At 46.3% G+C, this 23,747-nt stretch overlaps 1 protein-coding gene across 2 annotated transcripts; it reads left to right on the top strand.

Moving 5' to 3' along the window:
* The first annotated feature begins 1,421 nt into the window (after positions 1-1,421).
* ESCO2 (establishment of sister chromatid cohesion N-acetyltransferase 2) lies at positions 1,422-23,627 on the top strand. Of its 2 annotated transcripts, XM_031046688.2 has the most exons (11): positions 1,422-1,457; positions 3,459-3,527; positions 5,316-6,318; positions 8,990-9,077; positions 14,209-14,269; positions 17,103-17,232; positions 19,384-19,515; positions 19,812-19,901; positions 20,534-20,677; positions 21,838-22,022; positions 23,211-23,627. In XM_031046688.2, exons 1-11 carry the CDS (start codon positions 1,447-1,449, stop codon positions 23,347-23,349), a joined length of 2,052 nt encoding a protein of 683 aa, XP_030902548.2. In that variant the 5' UTR covers positions 1,422-1,446; the 3' UTR covers positions 23,350-23,627. The 2 variants fall into 2 exon arrangements, with proteins under 2 accessions (XP_030902548.2, XP_030902547.2); XM_031046687.2 differs by lacking the exon at positions 1,422-1,457 and having other exon boundaries at positions 3,412-3,527.
* Positions 23,628-23,747: the final 120 nt, after the last annotated feature.

Consider the following 23,747-nt stretch of genomic DNA (forward strand, 5'->3'; position numbering starts at 1 on the left):
GAAGAAAGATCCACAGGACAACTAGGTCCTAACTGTGACCTCACTTCAAGAATTTGGAATCATACAGCAAGGTTCCTAACTGCATTGTTTCTACCAAATTTGGTGGCTGGAAAGGCACTGTCAGATATACATCATCTTGTATGCTGGGCAGCCAAACAAATGAATATCACCTCAGATATAATATCCCCGCTTGCTACAGATGTAGGCAGCGTACAACATGCATCATTACAGAATAGGGCAGCCATAGATTTCCTACTGTTAGCCCATGGACATGGATGTGAAGATTTTGAAGGCATGTGCTGTATGAATTTATCAGACCATTCTAAGTCAATCCATGCTAAATTACGCTAATTACAGGAAAATATGAAGAAATTGGCAGTTGTGGGAGGATTAGATGGATGACTGAATGGATTTGGAATCGCAGGATGGCTCAAAGACCTAATTAAACAAGGAATTTGGATCCTGGTGATAATTCTTCTTATCCTGATGACTATACCATGTTTAATGCAGTACATATAGAAATAATCAACGGAAGGAACCTGGATATCTCTCAAATAAAAGGTAAAAGGACTTAGTTAATAGAAAAGGGGGAGTTGATATAGACTATTGTACAACGCGGTTGTACAAGGGGGTATAATAGAAATGATTACTTAAGTTACATTGCTTACTTAACAGTTATGCCGCTCAGCAAATGCCTATGGTGCTTACCATTCAGTACCAGAACATGGACTCCTGGTAAGGGAAAAACAGTTACTTAGTTCCCGTAAAAACCAGCCTTGCTGTTTGGACGTTGACCAGATTCCTACAGAGCATGCGCAACGATTAAAGGTGAAATGTTTAAACTGAGGAAGACTCATTTACTTCATCTTGAGACCCCTGCCCAACAACCACCAGGAGGCACTGCGCAGGCGCAAAGGACTTTTTGGCTCATAGTACGAAAGGGGGATATATCATAAATATGTATAGCCGTGTGGAGCAAACCAATGCATCTGTATAACTTTAGAGGATAAATGTAGAGGGAAAACGACACTGAGGTGCGCATGCCTCTGGGGAAGCGATCCCCCATGCGCCTCAGCGCTGAACAAACGCACACCTACTTTACAGCTTTACCGAGCTATGGAGTCCATCCGCACACAGGTGCCTCCCGCCGCGCAGCGCACGGACTACATCACCCATCAGCCCCCGCGGGCGCGCCATAGGAGTCAGCGCTGTGCTCATGGGGCATGGTGGGAATTGGAGTCTTTCTGGGGAGGCGGCTGTGCGTACCTCTGCTATCTGATTGGCTGGAAAGCTTGAGGGGGCGGGTGCAAAGCGGCGCGCCTCGGCTGGACCAATGGCGGTGAAGTTTACGCTGAGTGACGTGGCGCTAGGCGAATGGAGAGAGGAGGGCGGGCGGGCGGGAGATATGCGCGCGGGTTCGAAGGCGCGGGAGCGGTAATAGCGAAGATGGCGCTGAGGTAAGGGAGTGCGGTTGGTGCCTTGAAGGGGCTGCGGGTGTGTGTGGTTGTGGTAGGGACGCAGGCGTCATGGCCTGGCGCGGTCTGAGGTGCTGGTGTGGGCTGAGGGAGGTAGGGGCTGTGGGGCCCCAGGCTGTCGGCTCAGGTGCGCCGGGCCCCATTGAGCGGTGCTGGTGGGTTGGGGGCTGATGGGGTAGCAGCGTGGGCCAGGCCTCGATGGGGGGGTCTGGTGTCGGGAAGGGTTTTTCAGGGGTTGTGAGGCGGTTTAGTGAGGTTCTGGTGAGTGGGAGAGTTGAGGGGGGGGGATGCAGGGGTGAGGTGCTGATGCCTATAGGATCTGTGATCTGATGCAAAACTGGGCCGGGGGGCTGGCTGGGAACTGGATTGGGAATATTTTGGGACGGGGTGGGTGTCTCTGGGGCCGGCCATGGGGAGCTGCTCATCTGTGGGATGTGCGGGGTAATAGTGCAAGTTACAAGGCTATCCCCAACATAAGAAGGGTGTGGAGCAGTTGGAACGAGGCCAAAGGAGGCCACAAAGATGCTCTGGGGGCTGGAACAGCTCTGCTATGGAGCCAGGCTGAGAGAGCTGGGCTGGTTCAGTCTGGAGAAGAGAAGGCTCCAGGGAGACTTTAGAGCAGCTTCCAGTGCCTAAAGGGGCTGACAAGAAAGCTGGAGAGGGGCTTTTGACAAGGGCCTGTAGGGACAGGACAAGGGGGAATGGCTTTAACCTGACAGAGGGGAGACTGAGATGAGCTCTTAGGCAGAAGTTGTTCCCTGTGAGGGTGCTGAGGCCCTGGCACAGGGTGCCCAGAGAAGCTGTGGCTGCCCCATCCCTGGCAGTGTTCAAGGCCAGGTTGGATGGGGCTTGGAGCAACCTGGTCTAGTGGAAGGTGTCCCTGCCTGTGGCAGGGGTTGGAACTGGATGAGCTTTAAGGTTCCTTTCAACCTAAACCATTGTATGACTGCACCCCTGACATGTACCCCTTGCCTCTCCCACCAACAGCATGTCCTTGTCTTACTTTTTCTCTTTGGTCTGCACCTGATATCTTACTACCCAGGTACCTGCAGGCTTGTTACTGTTGCCCTCTGTCTCTAAGGTATTTCCTGTCCTCTCTTGCAAGTTCCTTATGCCATCGGTGCTCTGTGCTGAGGTTGTGCAACTCCTGCTGCAGCTCCTGACTTCATCCTTTCCCATCACTTTATTTGATGTTCCTGGGCTTGATAACAGCTTGTCCCTCCTGGGCTGTCATCTGTCGTTGCTGCGCGCGTATCAGCAATGCGTCAACGCTTCCCCCTGCTGGTGGATTATTGAATCGTGCTGTTGTAGCGGTTTATGGATGTTTATTTAATCCTCCTGGATACGAAGTATTTGTTTATTCTGGATTTCTGGTTATAAAACACCACGTAACGGGAAAGTTAATATTATGTGATATTATCGCAAACTAGAAGAGATGGAACAAACAGTGTTGAGTGTTAAACTGGGTTAAATGGCTACTGGGTTAATTAAGGCTAAAAATGGGTGGTTTATGTTATGTGGCCAGATGGAAGGTGGGAGAGAGACTTTGACTGTCTGTTAGGTAAAGAGCTGTTTCCTCTGGAAGGTGAATGCCAATGCGAAATCCTTGTGGGAATAAACTAACCCTGGGTATAGGCAGGAGCAAGCAGGTTTCTAGGAACTGCACCAGTGAGGTCTGGAGTGAGCATTGCAAGAGGAAAGTAAAACACATTTCTGAAATATCTGGCTCTGATTTAGAGAAGGGACTTTAGGATCCATTGGTCCATGGTGAAAGAATAATTCTTGACATGTAAGATCCCTTCTGTATGCACTTGTTTTACAACTTGTGCTCAACTGAAACAGCCCCGTGGTGTTGTTTCTGTCAGTCCCAAACTGCTTCCATCAGTGTTTTCATCCCAGTCCTTCATCTTCCTTCTTTACCAACTTTGTTTATTTGCTTTTACTGGAAATCTATTTCATGCTATCAAACACATGTTCTTGTAGTCGCTCTGGGGGAGCAATGGCGGCTGGTACCCCACAGAAGAGGAGCCGTAGTTCTACTGACACTGACAGGTATGTTAACTTCTCACAAATCTTGTTTTTCTAATAAAACCACTTAATTGACGTACATAGAATAAACCAGATTCTTAAAATCCTTGAACACTTTCCATGTGAAGTGGAAAAACAGATGGTTCTGAGGCACACTTGGTGTCAGCCCCTGTTTGTTTATCAGGGACTAAGAGTATGTTAATGTTTTACTGAGCATCTTGAGAAGTTTCATTGAATATGTAGGGAAACCAAAGCTAAAATGATTTTCAAGCACAGGATTAGTAAGAAGAAAAAGCTGTTACACTGCCTGATACTTGGCAGGTCCACGTCAGTACATGCATTAGGGCATTAACATCTTTGTTATTTTTATCAAAATAAGGTATTTTGTTCTGATGGTCACCTCTGTCAGGTGCATACCCCTGTCTGTGACACTTGCACCCAGACATAGCCTGAAGTAAGTCCCATAAGCAAGAGAAATCTAAAACCTGATTGTTCAGAAACTGAAGAAATAAGCCCCTGACATTTGCGTTTCTTTGGGGTGAAGCCTTGGCTTTCCCTTTTGGAAAGATTTGGAGAGAGACGCTATGGAAATACCACACAAAGTATCTGAATAGTCTTCTGGTGCTAACAGAAAAATAGTGCCTTTTAATGTATACCTAAAAATATAGATTTTTATTTTCTGTACATCTAGTGGAAGAGAAGCCACTGGCCAGGAGAAAAAGATGTGGTTTAAATCATAGAATCATAGAATAGTTAGGATTGGAAAGGACCTCAAGATCATCTAGTTCCAACCCCCCTGCCATGGGCAGGGACACCTCACACTAAACCATGCCACCCAAGGCTTCATCCAACCTGGTCTTGAAATGGCTTGTTTCTTATTCTTTCATAACTCTTACAGCATAAAAACTTTTTCTCATGCTTGTCCTGTACTTCCCTCATAAAAATATTTCTGGGTAGAACAAGAGTGGAGTTTGATTTCAGAATTGGAGGGACAAATCCTTGAGGCAGGATGTAAGTACTTACTGAGGATAGGCCTCACTATGTTGTTCGTTAAATAGTAGAGAACCATTTGGGTTGGAAGACACCTGAAAGCTTGTCTACTTCCATCCCCTAACCCCCACCACAGCGGAGGGATCTGAGCTATTGCTGCTTGTAACGTATGTTTGCCCCCAGCATAAGGAGGATGTGGAGCTGTTGGAGTGAGTCCAGAGAAGGCCACAAAGATGCTCTGAGGGCTGGAGCGCCTCTGCTGTGGAGACAGGCTGAGAGAGCTGGGCTTGTTCAGCCTGGGGAAGAGAAGGCTCTAGGGAGACCTTAGAGCAGCTTCCGGTGCCTAAAGGCACCAACAAAAAAAAGCTGTAGAGGAGCTTTTGACAAGGGCCTGTAGGGACAGGACAAGGGGGAATGGCTTTAACCTGACAGAGGGGAGATTGAGGTGAGGTCTGAGAAGTTCTTCCCTGTGAGGGTGCTGAGGCCCTGGCACAGGGTGCCCAGAGAAGCTGTGGCTGCCCCATTCCTGGCAGTGTTCAAGGCCAGGTTGGACACAGGGGCTTGGAGCCACCTGGTCTAGTGGAAGTTGTCCCTGCCCATGGGAGGGGGGCTGCAACTGGATGAGCTTTAATTTCCCTTCCAACCCCAACTGTTCTATGATATTTGGATATTGCACTTTGATACTTGTATTTGTTACAGAGCACGTACCGATACAGGCAACTCATCTGTGTTTTAAGTCTCAGTTAAGTGTTTTAAGTAAAACAGTAATTGAAAACCTTTTAATAGTACATGTTATGTTTTGCCCTGTTGTTATTTTTACAGTTTATCCTTACTCTTTGAGACTCCTGTGAAAAAAAAGGTAGGATTTTCTGAAGGTCTGTCTCCACTCAAGAAACCAAGAAATAATCTGTCTGCTTCTCAAATTCAATGGTCCTCTAGCTCCAGCGATGAGATGAAAGAAAACCAGACTGTCCCAGTGACACCAGGGCTCTCAAGGAGGCTGTATATTTCACCTCTTCAAGCAGCTAGTGTTCCCACAGCCCTGCAGAGTGAGTTCTCAAGGAAATTATCCCCAGAGACCGCTTCCTCGTGCAAGCTCTTCGTGCCTGTGGTGTCTTTTTATGGCAAGGAAAAGTGCTACCTAACTTCTTATGAGAGAAAAGAGCTGAATGAGCACCGCTCTTTGGGTGAGAGGAACAGGGATGAACATCTCCCAGCTGCCAGCAGGACTGTGAACATGAATGCGCGCCTGAGCAGGAATAAAAGCTTGAAGCCAACCAAGCACACGACAAAATCCAAACATGGCAAAACTGTCCCCAAAGCTCCTAAGAAGTCGAAGCAAGAGACATCAGCAGAAAAATCCAGTGTGGAGAAAGAGAACACGAATTCTCTAGTTAAAAAGAAGATGGAGTCACCCTTCAGAGTCCTAAGCATGACAGTTAAACCAGCCCTGAAACTCCAGCTGGGAGCAGCATTCTTCAATGCTGGGAAGAAATCACACTCTAAAAAGCCAGTTGTGGATGCCAAGTCTCCCCCAGGTCTCCCCAAATCTCTGCAAGAAAACAACCAGCCCAGACCACCACCAGCTATAAAGTCCAGTTCCGCGGGTGGAAACAAAGTTGTTGAGGCAGGTGGTATATTGAGAAGTATTTCTCTGCCTCAGAAGAAGGAAAATGAAAACAGGAAGGACTCTAAAAACTGTGTAAATCAAGGGAGAGATGCAGCATGTGATGAAAAAGCATCTCCATTGAGAAGCAGAAGCACTTCTGGTCTGTCTTGTGCTTCCAGGTCTGCAGCTGAAGGGGTGAGCAATACAGAGAATGTGGTAAGTAAATGTGTCCTCAGAGCCTGCTGCACAAGCCTGAGGTGAACACATGCTCTGCTCATTCCAGTGTCAAATGTTTATTTAGATATATGAGTGGATTTTGCCTAGGAAAACTCAGATTTATTCCTGCCTCATGGAGGCTTAGAACTGTGGTGAAATTTCAGGATGTTCTTGTTGGTATCCGTGTCGGTCACTAGCGCTTGGCTGCAGAGCAATATTCCCTTTATGATTTTAAACAGATAATCCATATCTTTTGGGGGTTTGTTGTTTCTTTTCCATGTGATAAAGGGCAAAGCTGAAAAAGAAGTTTTAAAGCTTTTTTCTTTTTAATAAATGTAACAAATGCCAAGTTTGACCTCGCTGAGTACTGTGGGAGGTCATGAGCCCCTGTCCTCTAGGACAGCAGCTCTTCATGTGACTTCTGTTTCTATGCTCCTCAAAACCAATGTTGTTTTCACCTCAGCCAGTGATCAGACACAGAAGGCTCTATTGTTTCTAGTGTGTTTTTAGCAGTTTCTCCTCAGCCACAAGACATTGCTTGCTGATACAGCAGGCTTTGCTCTGCTCTGGCTGATCTTTTTAGTGATCATTTCCCCTGCAGGAACTACATGTGCTGGTTCTGCAGCTCCCTCCTCCCAGAAAGCGAGGCTGAGAAATGGGTTCCAATGCTTCAACAAACCAACGAGTTTTTCAAGCTCGTCTGTTTTTGAAGACCTCCAACAGTTCTATTGCCAAAGAGGCCTCTTGCAATTTTTATCTCCTGCTCCCTTCACAGGGAATATTCCTGGTGATAGATAAGTGTTGTTTTGGGGTGTCTTTTTAAACATACATTTGATAGAGCGAGTCCAGAGGAGGCCACAGAGATACTCTGGGGGGCTGAAGCACCTCTGCTGTGGAGACAGGCTGAGAGAGCTGGGCTTGCTCAGCCTGGAGAAGAGAAGGCTCCAGGGAGACCCTGGAGCAGCTTCGCATACCTAAAAGGGCTGACAAGAAAGCTGGGCCTTAGAGGCGCCTTTGACAGGGCCTGTAGGAACAGAACAAGGGGGAATGGCTTTAACCTGACAGAGGGGAGACTGAGATGAGCTCTTAGGCAGAAGTTGTTCCCTGTGAGGGTGCTGAGGCCCTGGCAGAGGGTGCCCAGAGAAGCTGTGGCTGCCCCATCCCTGGCAGTGTTCAAGGCTAGGTTGGACATAGGGGCTTGGAGCAACCTGGTCTAGTGGAAGGTGCACATGGCAGGGGGTTGGAACAAGATGATATTTAAGGTCCCTTCCAACCCAAACTGCTCTGTGATTTGATGATACAATTATTGTACAAATATGTTTAGCAGTGCTGAAACAGTTAAATGTTGCAATGAGTCTGGCTGCTGACCAGGTAATGCCTTGCCAGATCTTGCTTTTAATTTCAGGATTTGCCAGAGAATGGTTTAAAATGTGGGACATGTTTTTTGCTGCCTAAAGTGCTGAAGTGGGAAGGGTGAGGGTGACAGTGGAAGGAGCACAGCAGTAAAACTGATTCAGAGCAGGTTTGCAGACTATTTCATTACACTTAATGTTGTATTTTGCTGTTCTATTCCAGCATCTTAAAATGTAGAAAAGTAGGGAAAGCTGCTGGAATACTACTGTCGTGTTTTATACTGGGCATTGAAAGGAAGCAGTGAACAAGATGGAAAGCTGTTTTTATAGGGCTAATGTGTTCTATATTCTATAAAAGACAGTTTATGGCCTCCTTTGTTCACCTGCACTGGTTTAGTATCTCTTTTGCATTCCTGACTTGATTGTCAATATGATTTTACAATGCAGCTCTAATAAAACACAAATGTTGGCTTGCACGGTCCAGTCTTGCATATGTGCTGAAAAAGGAGAAATGATCTGATAGCATTTAATTCTGCTGTTGTGGCAGTTTTTGTGTTGGCAAACTAGTTCTCTGAGGTTAACCAGAAACATGGAGTGTTTGAAAAGGGAACTCAGCAACTTCCTTGCTGCAAACTGAGCACAGACCAAGTGTGGCCTTGGTCTGGTCTTGGATTCTGCTACTGCCAGGTCCTTTGCCTGGTGTTCCTGGTGGGAAATAATATACTGTCATGTACAAAAAGAGCAGAGTTCAAGGCAAAAATCAGTTTGGCAAACTCAGATTCTTATAGAACATCTGTGAGAGGCTTCCGGGAACTGTGAAGGTGCAAACGTGTAGGCAGAGAGTGAAGCAGAGTCACAGAAATGGTAAAGTGAAGAAATGATACAGAACCTCTACGCTTAAGATTGAGTTGAAAAGCAAAACCCCTACATCCTGTAATAAAACAAGCAGGGCACACATAGGTGTTAAGAATCAAAATCCATGGTCATTGTCATAAGCTGTATTTGGTCTTAACAGTATCTGAAGGCAGGTAGATGGGAAATGATGGTGCTTCAGAAGGCTGAGAATAACTTGCAGGAAACAAGTTTTTCCTCAGTGCAGGGTACAACATTTTCAATGCATCATTCAGCATTCAGGTGTAACTTTAATAACGTGCTAAAACCACATTTTGTGATTGGCAAATAGAACTATAGAGCTTCATCATGTCGATTAATGCTCACTGTGAAGGTCCTTTGAATTATATGTGACTCTGTAGCTGCTGTCTGAGAACTTAATCAACTGGAGTTTTCTTTTTTCCTTAAAAACTTGTCTCCATTTATAGGATGCCGATGAAATCAGTTCTACAGCCTGTGAGTCAGATGATGGCATTATTCTCTCAAGCCAGTCTCTGCAGAAGGTGAATAAGCAAGGTGAGCTGGATTATACCTCTCTTGCTCTGTGACTCTTGTTGCTGTAGGAAAATGAGGCAGAAGAGACTAAAATATCCCCTATGTTACCTGCTTCTCTCCAGCAGGATCAGTTCTACTGAATTCCCATGTTGTCCTGTAGTATAGTTTTTAAATAAGCTGGGCAGCAAGGACGGAGATTCTGCCATCTCCCTGATGAACCTAAGTGTTAAACAGTATGTGAACTGGTTTTTGTTTTGAGATCTAACCTGCCTTTCCCCTTTGCTTTATGACAGAGCCCATTCCCAGTAAGATTTTGGAAATTCCTGCATTTGAAACCAATTATCACATTTTTCGTAGAATGACAGAATGGTTTGGTTTGGAATGGACCTTAAAGCTCATCCAGTTCCAACACGCTCCCATGGGCAGGGACACCTTTCACTAGACCAGGTTGCTCCAAGCTCCATCCAACCTGGCCTTGAACACTGCCAGGGATGGGGCAGCCACAGCTTCGCTGGGCACCCTGTGCCAGGGCCTCAGCACCCTCACAGGGAACAACTTCTGCCTAAGATCTCATCTCAATCTCCCCTCTGTCAATTTGAAGCTATTCCCTCTTGTCCTGTCCCTACAGGCCCCTATTGTACAGTGTCCCTCTCCAGCTTTCTTGTCAGCCCTTTTAGTCACTGGAAGCTGCTCTAAGGTCTCCCTGGAGCCTTCTCTTTTCCTCTTCCCCTCCCTGCTTCTTTTATCCTTGGGCTGTTCCCCTGATTCATTCCACTTTCCTTTTTCAATCTTGAGTTTTAGGCATCTGACACAGTCACTTGTTTTATTCAGACCAAATCACATTTTTCCTGGCAGGGTACCTGCAAAGAGACCTCCCTCTAAGCCTTATGAGCACTAATTACCAGGAAAGAAGTAATTGATCTATTTCTCACAGAACAAAACTTACATTTCTACAGGAAACCTTCTGAGCTACCTTTGGTTGAAGGCAGACAGCAATCCATGGGTATTACATGCAGCTGCTGCCTGGAGAGTTGATGCCTATCCCTTATTTCCCCCTGGCTTGTAGCTAAGTGTAGTGATTCCCCTTACCGTTATTTCAGCCTGTTTTTTCTGACCCTTTTCAGTGCAAGAATGCTTTTAAAGTGAAACTCATAAATGCTCCTATGTGCTAGGTATTACCTATAAAGATAGAAGCACATATTATCCTTTACTCCTGATAGTCACCAGATCAAGTCCTCTCTATATTTCGTGTTTCAGCATTAAATTATGAACAATAATTATTATTTTTCCTGTTGGGAATAACAAGTGATATATATAGAATCATAGAATAGTTAGGGTTGGAAAGGACCTTAAGATCATCTAGTTCCAACCCCCCTGCCGCGGGCAGGGACACCTCACACTAAACCATGTCACCCAAGGCTCTGTCCAACCTGGCCTTGAACACCACCAGGGATGGAGCATTCACAACCTCCCTGGGCAATCCATTCTAGTGCCTCACCACCCTTAAAGAACTTCTTTATATCCAGTCTAAACCTCTGCTGTTTAAGTTTTAACCATTACCCCTTGTCCTATCACTACAGTCCCTAATGAAGAATCCCTCTCCAGCATCCCTGTAGGCCCCCTTCAGATACTGGAAGGCTGCTATGAGGTCTCCACGCAGCCTTCTCTTCTCCAGGCTGAACAGCCCCAACTTTCTCAGCCTGTCTTCATGTGGGAGGTGCTCCAATCCCTTGATCATCCTCGTGGCCTCCTCTGGACTTGTTCCAACAGTTCCATGTCCTTTTTATGTTGAGGACACCAGAACTGCACACAATACTCCAAGTGAGGTCTCACGAGAGCAGAGCAGAGGGGCAGGATCACCTCCTTTGACCTGCTGGTCACGCTCCTTTTGATGCAGCCCAGGTATAGTTGCTTTCTGGGCTGAGCGCACACTGAAGCTGGCTCATGTTCATTTTCTCATCAGCCAACACCCCCAAGTCCTTCTCTGCAGGGCTGCTCTGAATCTGTTCTCTGCCCAACCTGTAGCTGTGCCTGGGATTGCTCCGACCCAGGTGTAGGACCTTGCACTTGGCATGGTTAAACTTCATGAGGTTGGCATCAGCCCACCTCACAAGTGTGTCAGGGACCCTCTGGATGGCATTCCTTCCCTCCAGCGTATCAATGGAACGACACAGCTTGGCGTAATCGGCAAACTTGCTGAGGTCACTCTCAATCCCACTGTCCGTGTCACTGACAACAATGTTGAACAAGACTTGTCCCAACACTGATCCCTGAGGGACACCACTCGTTACTGGTCTCCAGCTGGACATTGAGCCATTGACCACAACTCTTTGAGTGCACCCATCCAGCCAGTTCTTTATCCACAGAGCAGTCCACCTATCAAATTGATGTCTCTCCAGTTTAGAGACAAGGATGTTGTGTAGGACAGTGTCGAACACTTTGCACAAGTCTGGATAGATGACAGCAGCTGCTCCACCCCTGTCCATCAGTTCCATAGCCCCATCATAGAAGGCCACCAAATTGGTCAGGTAGGATTTCCCCTTACTGAAGCCCTGCTGGCTGTCACCAAGCACCTTGTTGTTTTTCATGTGACTTTGCATGCCTTCCAGGAGAATCTGCTCCAGGATTTTGCCAAGAATAGAGGTGAGACTGACTGGTCTGTAATTCCCTGGGTCATCCATTTTCCCCTTCTTGAAAATGGGGGTTATATCTCCCTTAAAAAGATTAGAAAAAGAAGATATGTTGCTTATATATTTTTTATTAAAGCAAAACAATGTGTTGGCCTCTACCTGCTGTCTCATCTTCCAAGTATGCACTAACATGTGCCAGTATGTTTGCAGAAGCTGAGGTCATGTTATTTTATCCTAATTTCCTGGTTTCTCCATTTTTCCCTTTTAAAAATAGGCAGCACTCTATTCCAGTCCCAGCAGCCCTGGGTTGAGTCAATCCTAATGAGTCTGTAAAGGTCTAATTTATCTGTGTGTGCCCTTGACATCTTTCCCCAGCTGTGGGAGTTTGGTCCTAATTGTGCTGACACTCACATCACAACTCATTCTTTTATTGATGATTAAAATGGAAAGGCACTACATGTTCTTGTCATTGTTTGTTATCTGGTTTTAGTGTTTCTTCTCTTTTGTAGCAAGATGTGGGTTTTCTTCTGTTGCAGGGTGCCCCTGCCTCCCCAGGTACAGCTCATTTTGCAGTCTGGCATTTCTTTCAGCCCTTTGTGTGGCTGCTCTGCTCTCCCCTGGTTTCTATTCCCTTTATGATTCCTTGAATTTCCAGTGAGAGATAAAATCATGATTTGGTTGTGTTTGTGTCTCAGTTGACTTCGTTCTGGCACATCTGGTCTTAATCTGTTTCTTGAAGAAATTACCAGCACTCCTGAGCTTTTGGGGTTTTTTACACACCCCCCCCCTTTCCTCTTGCTTCACAAGGGAACTTATTTATCAGCTTTTTGGAAGGTAGTGAAGTCTGTTACTGAAGGTCAACACTTTCCTGTGTCTCCTCCTCACCCTGAGGAGTGGCATGCTCCCTCCTGCAGCTGCTGCTCTTCCTGCTATCTCTAGCTCTGGATAAAAGACTCCTCTAGCTGTGATTTCCACCTGCTTATAAAGCTGTTGCCATCATGTTTCCAGACATCACCTGCATTTGCCTGCTGGGACATTTCCAAAGTGTCTTGGCCCTTTAAAGCTCCTACATTTCTAGGAATCTGTAGACTTTTTCTTGTTTATTAGTGCCTTCATGACTCCTTATGATCTTTTCTGCTGCTGATGTGAACAAGATACATTGTATTGTTTACAGCTTCCTAGAAACTGGTTCATTTTCATGGCATATTTTTTGCAGGATGTTACAGCCACTCTTCTGCTTGCAGATGTTACTGAGTTTCTGTTAATTCCTAAGAATCATAAAATCACAGAATGATTTGGGTTGGAAGGGACTTTAAACTCATTCAGTTCTAACCCCCTGCCACAGGCAGGGACACCTTCCACTAGACCAGGTTGCTCCAAGGCCCTGAGGTCCAACCTGGCCTTGAACACTGCCAGGGATGGGGCAGCAACAGCTTCTCTGGGCACCCTGTGCCAGGGCCTCATCACTCTCATAGGGAAAAACTTACTCCTCAGATCTCATCTCAATCTCCCTTCTGTCAGGTTAAAGCCGTTCCTCCTTGTCCTGTCCCTACAGGCCCTATCAAAAGCCCTCTCCAGATTGTTTTCAGCCCTTTTAGGGACTGGAAGTTGCTCTGGGTGAACGTGGTCAAAATACAATGGTGTAAAGCAGTCTAGTGCCAGAACTTTTTATCCTTGAGGAGAAAAAAAAATCCAAACTCGTGTTTTTTGTGATTCCTTTTTGTTGTTGTTGGAGTTTTTTTTTGGCTTTGCTAACTGAAGTCTTTGTGATGTTATCCTAAAACTTGCAGCTTGTGTGCTGTAACATAGTGGTTAACCTGCCTCTTCCCAAGTTCTTGAGGCTAAAGAAGCTGTAGGCTCAGAGTGCCTTAGCCAAAATAATGGGAAATGGGGAAACTTCTGCTTGATTAACACTCTTAATTAGGAGGCAAGGAAGCACTGAACTACTGCAGCAGAAATTTCTCATTCATGATTCTGAAGTGAGAGGGGAAGCACTGGACATCTTGATCAACATCACTTCCAATGCATTTAAGGTGATTGCATTATGGTTGGATTTCCACTCATGGACATCTTTCTATCCTACAGCATCAACAGCTTCCCAGTACTCTCTCAATCTCTTGTCTATGGAGTTCAGTTCCACTGCTGTGTATCGTTTGGGACTGTGGTGATAGGACAAGAGTTAACGGGATAAACTTATGGGAAGTTTAAATTGGATATAAGGAAGAAATTCTTTACTGTAAGGGTGGTGAGGCCCTGGAATGGGTTGCCCAGGGAAGTTATGAATGCAGTGTTCAAGGCCCAGGTTGGACAGAGCCTTGGGTGGCATGGTTTAGTGTGAGGTGTCCCTTGCTATGGCAGGGGGGTTGGAACTAGATGATCTTAAGGTCCTTTCCATGCCTAACTGTTCTATAATTCTGTGATTTTGCAGTCTTACTGGTGTTTGAATGTTTGTTTCCATGTATCAATGTGTTCTGCCACTAAAAAGAATTCTAAACCACTATAACTTTGCTTGTCTTTTCCAGCATCTCCTTCAAAGGCTGTCGTCTACCCCATATTCAGCTCATCCCCCACCAGCAAAAAAAGGTAGGCTGCTCTTTGCTAAGTCTCTGCAAGAATTATCAGATATTTCATATCTGCAGAATAGTTTTTTTTTTCAAGTATATTAATTCTTAATATGGTGATTTAGCTTTCTCCCAGTCTTTGTAAGGTTTGGAAGTTTGAAGGTGACTTGGCTTGTTGAAGAGAAGGGGGTGTGTTGGTTTGGTTTTTTGTTTGCTTGTTTTTAAGAGAATATGCAAGATTAAATTTGGCTTGGTTTAGGGGAGTTCTAGCCTGTGGATAAGGAAATACATGCTTGCTTACTGTCTGTAGTACTTTTTGCTTGTGAATTTTTACATTCCAGTGCCTAAAGGGGCTGACAAGAAAGCTGGAGAGGGACTTTTCACAAGGGCCTGTAGGGACAGGACAAGGGGGAATGGCCTTAAAGTGAAAAAGGAGAGGTTTAGATGAGATCTTAGGCAGAAGTTGTTCCCTGTGAGGGTGGTGAGGCCCTGGCACAGGGTGCCCAGAGAAGCTGTGGCTGCCTCATCCCTGGCAGTGTTCAAGGCCAGGTTGGACCTCAGGGGCTTGGAGCAACCTGGTCTAGTAGAAGGTGTCCCTGCCTGTGGCAGCAGTTGGAATGAGATAAGATTTAAGCTCCCTTCAAACCCAAACCATTCTCGGAGTTGGTGATTCTATTAAAAAAAATGAATCTTGTGGCAGAGAGGGACTGGTTTGGCAATGAATTTAAAGAACATGAGTGCTCTTTCTGGTCAGGTGTGGTTTATTCTGCACTGACTTTTTTAACCTGAGATACTTTACAGCAGCACTAGGCAGCAGCATGCTCAGCAGCACTGATCCAGACCAAAGACAAGACAGTAGTTGCTATAAAAATGGGTGGAAAGGATTTATGGAAGCAGCTGTTTCTCTTCCACTGTCCCATGCTCACCTGAGCTGGTGTTTTCTAAGCCTGCAAGATGATGTTTGATATTTAGTGTGATGTAAATGAAACACAAGCCTGTGAAGTTTGCTTTTTAATTCTATAAAAAGAGTGGTAGTGCTAAATCACTTGCAAGCACTGGAACTCTTTACTCATCAGGTGTAACTGTACAACCTGGTGTCTGAGTTTACGATTAGCTTATTACTTCAGTTAATTTGCTGTCATACTCTTAGACATGTAGTGGAAAAAAGACTTGTTTTCCCATGCAGGAACCAGAGCTGCACGTCCCCCTCCCATAATGAATCAACTTCTTGATATACTTTGTTAACAATAAAAGCATTGAGTTTATTTTGAACATAAAAATCCCCACTTAAAGTCACTCTGAACAGAGCCAAAATAAACTTTGCAAAACTTGTCGCGCTACTGTAGTCCTCTGCCACAGAAGTGTTGAAAGAGAGATCTGATTGCAATATTTGCTTTGCTTCCTCTTGTGGCTTTTCAAATACCTTCCGTGGTGCAAGTGGAACCCTGGAATGTGTGGAAATCCTGGTGTTTGTGATTAACTGAAGCTCAGTCTTGGATTTGCAGTTGTCTCCTGGGAAGCTGATGAGCACAAGCTTTTTCTCCATGAAGTCTCTGCTTTGGAAATTCTCCTTAGTATCCAAATCTATAAAATTGTTTGGTGTCACTCTAAATTAATTCCATGTTAAGATTTGCTGCTCACCAGTTACAATTTCCTGCTTTAAGATGGCTTAAGAAATGCCACCTTCGGCATAGAAGCCAGAAGGTAGGTTAGAAAAACTGTGCAATTATTATCATCCCTAACAACATGCTTCTCTGTAGCTGAGGCCAACACTGTAAAAATACGTGTAAATCCTCCATGTCTGCATCTGAATAGGAGCAACTCCTCCTGGCCATGGCTCTGTCTGTACTTCCCTCTGTGGGAAGCTGGTCCTGTGAGGAGGCAGAGCAGAGCTCAGCCCCAGCACCAAGGGCTTTCCCCAAGATGCATTGATTCCTTGCTCTAAAGGGGTGTTGGCATGAGGGGCTGGGGCTTATGGTGGTGCACTCCTGTGTCAAGCTTTTGGGGCTCCCAACATCAGAAGGATGTGGAGCTGTTGGAATGAGTCCAGAGGAGGCCACGAAGATGCTCTAAAGGCTGGAGCACATCTGCTGTGGAGCCAGGCTGAGAGAGCTGGGCTTGTTCAGCCTGGAGAAGAGAAGGCTCCAGGGAGACCTTAGAGCAGCTTCCAGTGCCTAAAGGCACCAACAAAAAAAAGCTGTAGAGGAGCTTTTGACAAGGGCCTGTAGGGACAGGACAAGGGGGAATGACTTTAACCTGACAGAGAGGAGATTGAGATGAGATCTGAGGAGTAAGTTCTTCCCTATGAGAGTGATGAGGCCCTGGCACAGGGTGCCCAGAGAAGCTGTGGCTGCCCCATCCCTGGCAGTGTTCAAGGCCAGGTTGGATGGGGCTTGGAGCAACCTGGTCTAGTGGAAGGTGTCCCTGCCTGTGTCAGGGGGTTGGAACTGAATGAGCTTTAAGGTCCCTTCCAAACCAAACCATTCTGTGATTCTGTGACTTGGGCACCTATTTCTTCACCTGCAGTTTCCATGTTTTGTGGACCTTGCCCTCTGCTTCTCAGTTAGTTGTATATCTCCTTGACTGTTCAAGGAGCTGCTTAATTTTCAGTATCTGGGAGACAGCGTGGCTGTGGAAGTGGGAGAGGTGCTTAATTAAGTTATTTAACTTTTGAGGTAATTGTAGCTCTTCCTAGAGCCCCCTCCTACCCTCCTTCCTCCAGAAGAGCTGGCACCACGGCTGTTGAGAAGCTTTGCTGTATCTTTCCTACTTTGAGGTGTTCTATAGTAAAAGTCACTATCCAAGGTGTTATGTTAACCAGTGCCTAATTCTCATCTCTCTGAAATGATTTTCAGGACACAGGCTGCACTGGATGAAGCGACTCCTCCATTTGGATCCAGCCCACCTGCAAAAACATCTCACACCTCGCAGAAAAACAAGAAAGCGAAAGAACGCTGCAAGCGTTCCGGAGACCAGATGATCATCGTAAGGTTCCCCTTGCTGTCCTCTCCATGCTGAGGACATAAGAAATAGGCCTCAAGGCTCACTGAGAAGTAGATTTTCTTATGTGTAAACCTCAAACCAACCACACTGCAATGACTGTAACAGGGCAGTGATTAACATCGTTCGCACTAGACTAGGACAGGGTAGTAGCTAGGAAATACATTGTTATGGTTTCACTGGGACTAACACTTTATTACATTTTGAGTTCAAAACAGATTTATGAAACATGATATTAAAGAGAAGAAAAAAAAACTAAAGGAAAACTCAGCCAAGCCTGTATGGATGCTATAGGAATGAATTTGGCTGGATAACTTCCCTTTCCCACGGCTTCCCAGCCTGCCATTTGAGCAGAATCAGCACAGCACTGCAACCACAGCAGTGACCATCGGCCAGGGCAGCATGGGAGCAAGCAATGAGTGGTCCTCTTTGCACCTTCCTGATGTTGCCCTGCAGTGTGGTGCACTGCTCATGGAGCAGAAGGAAGAAGCAGTGTTACTGAGGCTCCTGTGTCGTGCAGCCATCACATCTGTGGGTTTCCAGAACATGCCCTCAGCGATGAGTAATTTCTTTAGTAAATCATTTGTTCTCACTTGGTGACATGCAGATGTTTTCAAGCCTGTTTCCTGAGGGAATGGGGCTTATGTGATCATTCTTTTCAGCTGAGCTGCCCTTTCTAGCACCTTTTGAGCTGTTTGCATGGTTTCTGTCAAATTTGAGACCTCACAGATATAAATTTTTGAGTGTTTTGGAAATTGTTCCCTGTGGAAGGAAGAAATCCAGAGGAGTGCCTGTGCTGAGAGGAAAGCAGCAGTGTGTGCTCAGCAGCCCTTGCTACCCTGCACATGGCCAGCCACGAGCTGTAGCCCTGCCTGGCTGCGATTGTGAAGGATGGGCTGTAGGTGCTGTGCAATGTAGGAAACCTCAAATGTCCTATATGTGGGATGTGTGGAAGGGAAGGCAGCTTCTGCAGCAGCAGTCAGTGCAAGAAAGGAGTCCTTAATGTACCAAGTTTAATTCACCTCACTAATTACAGAATCACAAGATGGTTTGGGTTGGAAGGGAAGCTAAAGTTCATCCAGTCCCCACCCCCTGCCACAGGCAGGGACACCTTCCACTAGACCAGGCTGCTCCAAGCCCCTGAGGTCCAACCTGGCCTTGAACACTGCCAGGGATGGGGCAGCCACAGCTTCTCTGGGCACCCTGTGCCAGGGCCTCATCACTCTCATAGGGAAGAACTTACTCCTCAGATCTCATCTCAATCTTCCCTCTGTCAGGTTAAAGTCATTCCCCCTTGTCCTGTCCCTACAGGCCCTTGTCAAAAGCTCCTCTACAGGCTTTTTTGTTGGTGCTTTCAGGCACCAGAAGCTGCTTTAAGGTCCCCCTGAAGCTTTCTCTTCTCCAGGCTGAACAAGCCCAGCTCTCTCAGCCTGTCTCCATAGCAGAGGTGCTTCAGTCCTCGGAGCATCTTCGTGGCCTCCTCTGGACTCACTCCAACAGCTCCATGTCCTTATGTTGGGGCCCCAGAGCTGGATGCAGGACTGCAGCAGCTCTATCCTCAAACTGCTGCTTGCATGTGACTAGACATCCAAAGAGCATTCTGCTCTCTGCTTGCTCAACTGCCATTCAGGTCCTTTTCTTCCCCTCCTTGTGTGCTAAGAGATAAAACTGATGTTATTTCTAGATAACTGATGGAAAGACTATCCGGAGTTTTCCTTTAGTTTATGTTTTTTTTTGTTGGGCTCTTCTACATTGTTTCCTCAGTGAGGATATTGCTGATCTATTTCAAGGCTTGTTTGGAATAACATGTTCACTGTGTTCCCTGGGTAATTCATGCTGGGCAGTTTAAATTTTCTGCAAATAAGCAAAAGCTTTTTGTCTTCTTCACAAATTCAAATGAAAACAAGAAACTTGCTCTAGTGGAAGGTATCCCTGCCAGTGGCAGGGGGATAGGAACTAGATAATGATTTTAAGGTCCCTTCCAACCCAAACCATTCTGTTATTCTGTGATCCTGTGAAAACAAATACTTACATCTTTGATGATTGTTTCTAGAACCAATTCTCAACCTCATTCTTTAAACTGAACATGGTTTTGAACAGCTTCAAGGCATTTTAGCTGGCTCTTTGTCTCACTAGGATGCTGGTCAGAAACATTTTGGGGCCATAGTTTGCAAGTCGTGTGGCATGATCTACACTGCTGCTAGCCCGGAGGATGAAGCCCAGCACATCCAGCATCATGAGAGATTCCTCGAGGGCCTTCGATACCTGGTAAGGCAATGGCTGCACTCGCAGCTCAGCTGAAGAAGATGGGGAGGAGATGTGCCATAGCCAGGAACAGCTACAGGCAAAGGGTTTGTCATCCAGAGGGGAGGTTAAAGTGCAAGTTAGGCAGATCCAGCAACTGTCTGCCTTCATCAGTTTGATGAATGTGACTTGACTTTATTCCTGAAAACTCCAGCAGGTCATATTACAGCTTTGTCTGCCAGAGCCTTCGCTGAATCACTTCCTCTCTCTTGCTAGACCACTAACTTGTTGTTTGGCTTTTTTTTCCCCCTGTGTGGCAGGGTTGGAAGAAAGAACGGGTTGTGGCAGAGTTCTGGGATGGGAAAATTGTATTGATTCTTCCCGATGACCCAAAATATGCCGTCAAGAAGGTACTTGTTTGTTTATTTGGGGGTTTATGTTGTAGATCAGCTTTCTGCTGGCTCAGCTCCCGGAACAACCTCAGTGCTTGACCATGCATCGTTTGCCAGTGCATGGGGTAAACAGGAGAGGCAAGTGGGGTTGTGGCAGCAGTCCGGGTTGCTGGGAACACCCACCCTGACCCCTCCCTCATCCTGCTCCCTGCACTGAAGCTCTTGTTCTTACATGACCAACGTAACCCAATCCTTTCCTCTCCGACTTGGGGTGAAGGGCAAGCATAGAGGGATTATGGCATAGAGACTGTTCTTGAATATTATCTACAGTTAGAAGGCTCCTGTGGAGTGTGGAAGCACTTTGTTTAAAAATTGCTCTAAAGTGCTTCTATTTATTTTAGGGGGAAAAATGTGTATTTACATAGTGTGGCCTATATATCTATGCCACACTAGCTATGTGTGCGGTGAGAGCCCTCAGTATGATGGGGAGCTGCAGAGCATTTCACAGCTTCATTGTGAAGCCTGACCTTGTGAAAAAACAGGATTATTTGGGGGAATAAGACCCTTTTTCTGACAGGTTTCACACCCAGTCAAAGAATGTGTGTGTTAGTACTTAACGTGTTCCTCTCTCTCTGGTTTTGTTCCCTTAGGCAGAAGATGTGCGAGAGACTGTTGATAACGAATTGGGATTTAAACAAGTTTCTTTGAGCTGCCCAGCCAAGACTAAAATATACTTGTTTGTGGCCAATGAGAAGATGGTTGTTGGGTGCTTAGTTGCTGAATCCATCAAGCAGGTACATGATATTAACTGTATGGGAGAGGGTGATATTGCAGGCTAATAATAGGGTGAACAAGGCCAAGTGCAAGGTCCTGCATTTGGGTCGGAACAATCCTAGGCATAAATATAGGCTGGGGGAGACTGGATTGAGAGCAGCCCTGAGGAGAAGGCCGTGGGGGTGTTGGTCAGTGAGAAGCTCCCCATGACCCAGCAGTGTGCACTTGAGCCCAGAAACCAACCGTGTCCTGGGCTGCATCACCAGCAGCGTGACCATCAGGTCGAGGGAGGTGATTCTTCTTTGCTCTGGTGAGAACCCCCCTGCAGTCCTGCATCTAGCTCTGGTGCCCCAACATAAGAAAGGTGTGGACCTGTTTGAATGAGTCCAGAAGAGGCCACGAAGATGCTCCAAGGGCTGGAGCACCTCTGCTATGGAGACAGGCTGAGAGAGCTGGGCTTGTTCAACCTGGAGAAGAGAAGGCTCCAGGGAGACCTTAGAGCAGCTTCCAGTGCCTAAAGGGGCTGACAAAAAAAACTGTAGAGGAGCTTTTGACAAGGGCCTGTAGGGACAGGACAAGGGGGAATGGCTTTAACCTGACAGAGGGGAGATTGAGATGAGCTCTTAGGCAGAAGTTGTTCACTGTGAGGGTGCTGAGGCCCTGGCACAGGGTGGTCAGAGAAGCTGTGGCTGCCCCATCCCTGGCAGTGTTCAAGGCCAGGTTGGACCTCAGGGGCTTGGAGCAACCTGGTCTAGTGGAAGGTGTCCCTGCCTGTAGCAGGGGTTGGAACTTTATGAGCTTTAAGGTCCCTTCCAACCCAAACCATTCTGTGATTCTAAGAAGTTGCAGCCTATTAACAGGGGCTGTTGCCATAAGGCTGCGTATTAGAAATTCCAGCTTAGTACAGAAGGCAGCAAAATAAAACTAAGGAAATAAACAAAAAGAAGTCACCCATAAACCAACAATAACAAAAAAGAAACTGAAGGAAAAGCCTGTACTTTCATCAGGGGGATGTTGGCAGCAGTTAGCTAGGTTTGCATGGCTGATGCTGCGGTGTCTGCCCCTGGTTCGGGTGAGGTTGTGTGTGGTGTCCTGCCTCTCAGGAGAGCTGGAGGAAAGGCTGGAAGCACAGGAAGGTCCATGCATCCTTTGGGAATGATGCCTCTGCTCATCCCTGCAGGCTTTCCGGGTGCTGTGTGAGCCAGAATCCGTGCCGGGATCGCTGGGACAGGACACACTCCAAACTCAGCGGGCTTGGCGCTGCTCCACAGAACCAGAACCTGCCATCTGCGGCGTGAGCAGGATCTGGGTGTTCGGCCCCAGGCGTGGGAAGGGCATCGCCCGGCGCATGGTGGATGTGATGAGGTACGGAGCAGCCAGGGTCCTGGCTAGGGTTTATCCCTTTAGAGGGAAAAGTGATGACCGCAGCAAGAAGTGTTGAGATGGAACTTAAGGAAAGGAAGAAATGTGTATTGCTGAGCAAGGCTGGAATCCCCACTTTGCAGTGGAAGGATATCGTGGACAGATTTCTATGTATATCTGATATTTAAATGATTTAAAATCTGACACAAGCATGGGCCAAGCCGTTAACTGCTGGGTACAAGCGGAATGCAGAACTACACAGAGTGGCTTTCCAAGAGACCCTGCTTTTTTTTGGAGGGGGGGAAATATATTTCTTTTTTTACTGGATAATTTGATGGGCCAAAGTACTTGACATTTTTTTCAGGCAGGAAATTCTGAGCTTTTCAAGCTTGGAGCAAACTGGGACAAAGAGTTACTAATGAGGGGAAGTTTTTATGGGCTGCCTTGGGGCTGAGCTTGGGAGTGCAAGAGCCTGTAGCAGAAAGTATCTTCTCTTTTGTATCTGCTCCCTATCTGTGTATAAAATACAGATGTATAAAGTCTATGAGTACATATATATATACATATATATATACACATATATATATCATCATACGAGAGTGTATCATATGGAGCTCAGTATTCTGAAAATTCATCAGCCCATGTTCAGCCCTGTGGTTAGTGTTTGATATACTACCTCTGTGACATGATACCTCCGAGCCCCACGGGACCTGCCAGGTTGGACAGGGCTTTGAGCAACCTGGTCTAGTGGAAGGCGTCCCTGCCTCTGTGGCAGGGGTTGGAACTGGATGAGCTTTAAGGTCCCTTCCAACCCAAACCAGTCTGTGATTCAACGATTCTGACTGCAAGTGCCCCCAAGAGTCCTGGTGCTCCCATGGTGAACTTCACTTGGGAACAGCTCCAAGATACTGAACCAAAACCTCTGGGTTCTCATATAAAACTGCACATGTGGGTTTTCTGCCTGTATGTGACCTTAAATTATCCGTCCTCATTTTAAACTGGCTTCTGATTACACCAGAATCCGTGAACAAACTGGGATCTTGCACTGATCACTAGTTTGAAAGCAAAGTGAAGCACTAACAGCTCCCTGCAGCAGAGGGATGAGGGAGAAAACAGCAGCGGGTATTTCAGGTATTGGATGAAGCAGCCAGCAGGTGTTTGCCATGTGCTGATTGCTCTGCTCTCTTCCAGGAGCACATTCATGTACGGCTGCTGCCTGAGCATTGAGGAAATCGCTTTCTCCGACCCAACGCCGGATGGCAAGCTGTTCGCCACGAAATACTGCCGGACCCCCAACTTCCTCGTTTACAACTTCATTTATAACAACTGATCTAACTTGGTGATTTCAAGCTGGGGTTTGTTGAGAATTTGTGTGGCTTAAAGTAACACTTGAATGTTGGTACCTGGCCAAATGCTGTTTTCCTGCTGAGCGCTAGTTCTTCCTCCGCTATGAAGGAGAGAGGGTCACTTTGTGTACAGAGCTGTGTTAGATTTTAGTGCAACCCTGCTTGGATTTCAGGTGGGTTTGTTTCTTTTAAAACTAAATTCTATTACAAATAACTTAATTTTGTTAAAAGGTTTAATTAATATAAAGATTGCTCTTCTTTATGTGTGGGTATGTGATTCTGGGTGCTGTGTGGTAAAGGGCTTTGTCTGGGGTAGGAGCCTCAGTACAAGCAGCTAGTAAATTTATGTGCACAGGAGTAGGAAATGTATTTTTGTCTTGAT

This window comes from Melopsittacus undulatus, chromosome 3 (genome assembly GCF_012275295.1).
Source record: "Melopsittacus undulatus isolate bMelUnd1 chromosome 3, bMelUnd1.mat.Z, whole genome shotgun sequence".
NCBI lineage: Eukaryota > Metazoa > Chordata > Aves > Psittaciformes > Psittaculidae > Melopsittacus > Melopsittacus undulatus.

Bases quoted from the DNA above. Each gene is read 5' to 3' on its own strand.
- ESCO2 (XM_031046687.2), top strand. From the start codon at position 3,433: ATGCTATCAAACACATGTTCTTGTAGTCGCTCTGGGGGAGCAATGGCG. The intron at 6,319-8,989 runs GTAAGTAAATGT...CTCCATTTATAG, and splicing joins TGAGCAATACAGAGAATGTG to GATGCCGATGAAATCAGTTC. The intron at 22,023-23,210 runs GTACGGAGCAGC...GCTCTCTTCCAG, and splicing joins CGCATGGTGGATGTGATGAG to GAGCACATTCATGTACGGCT.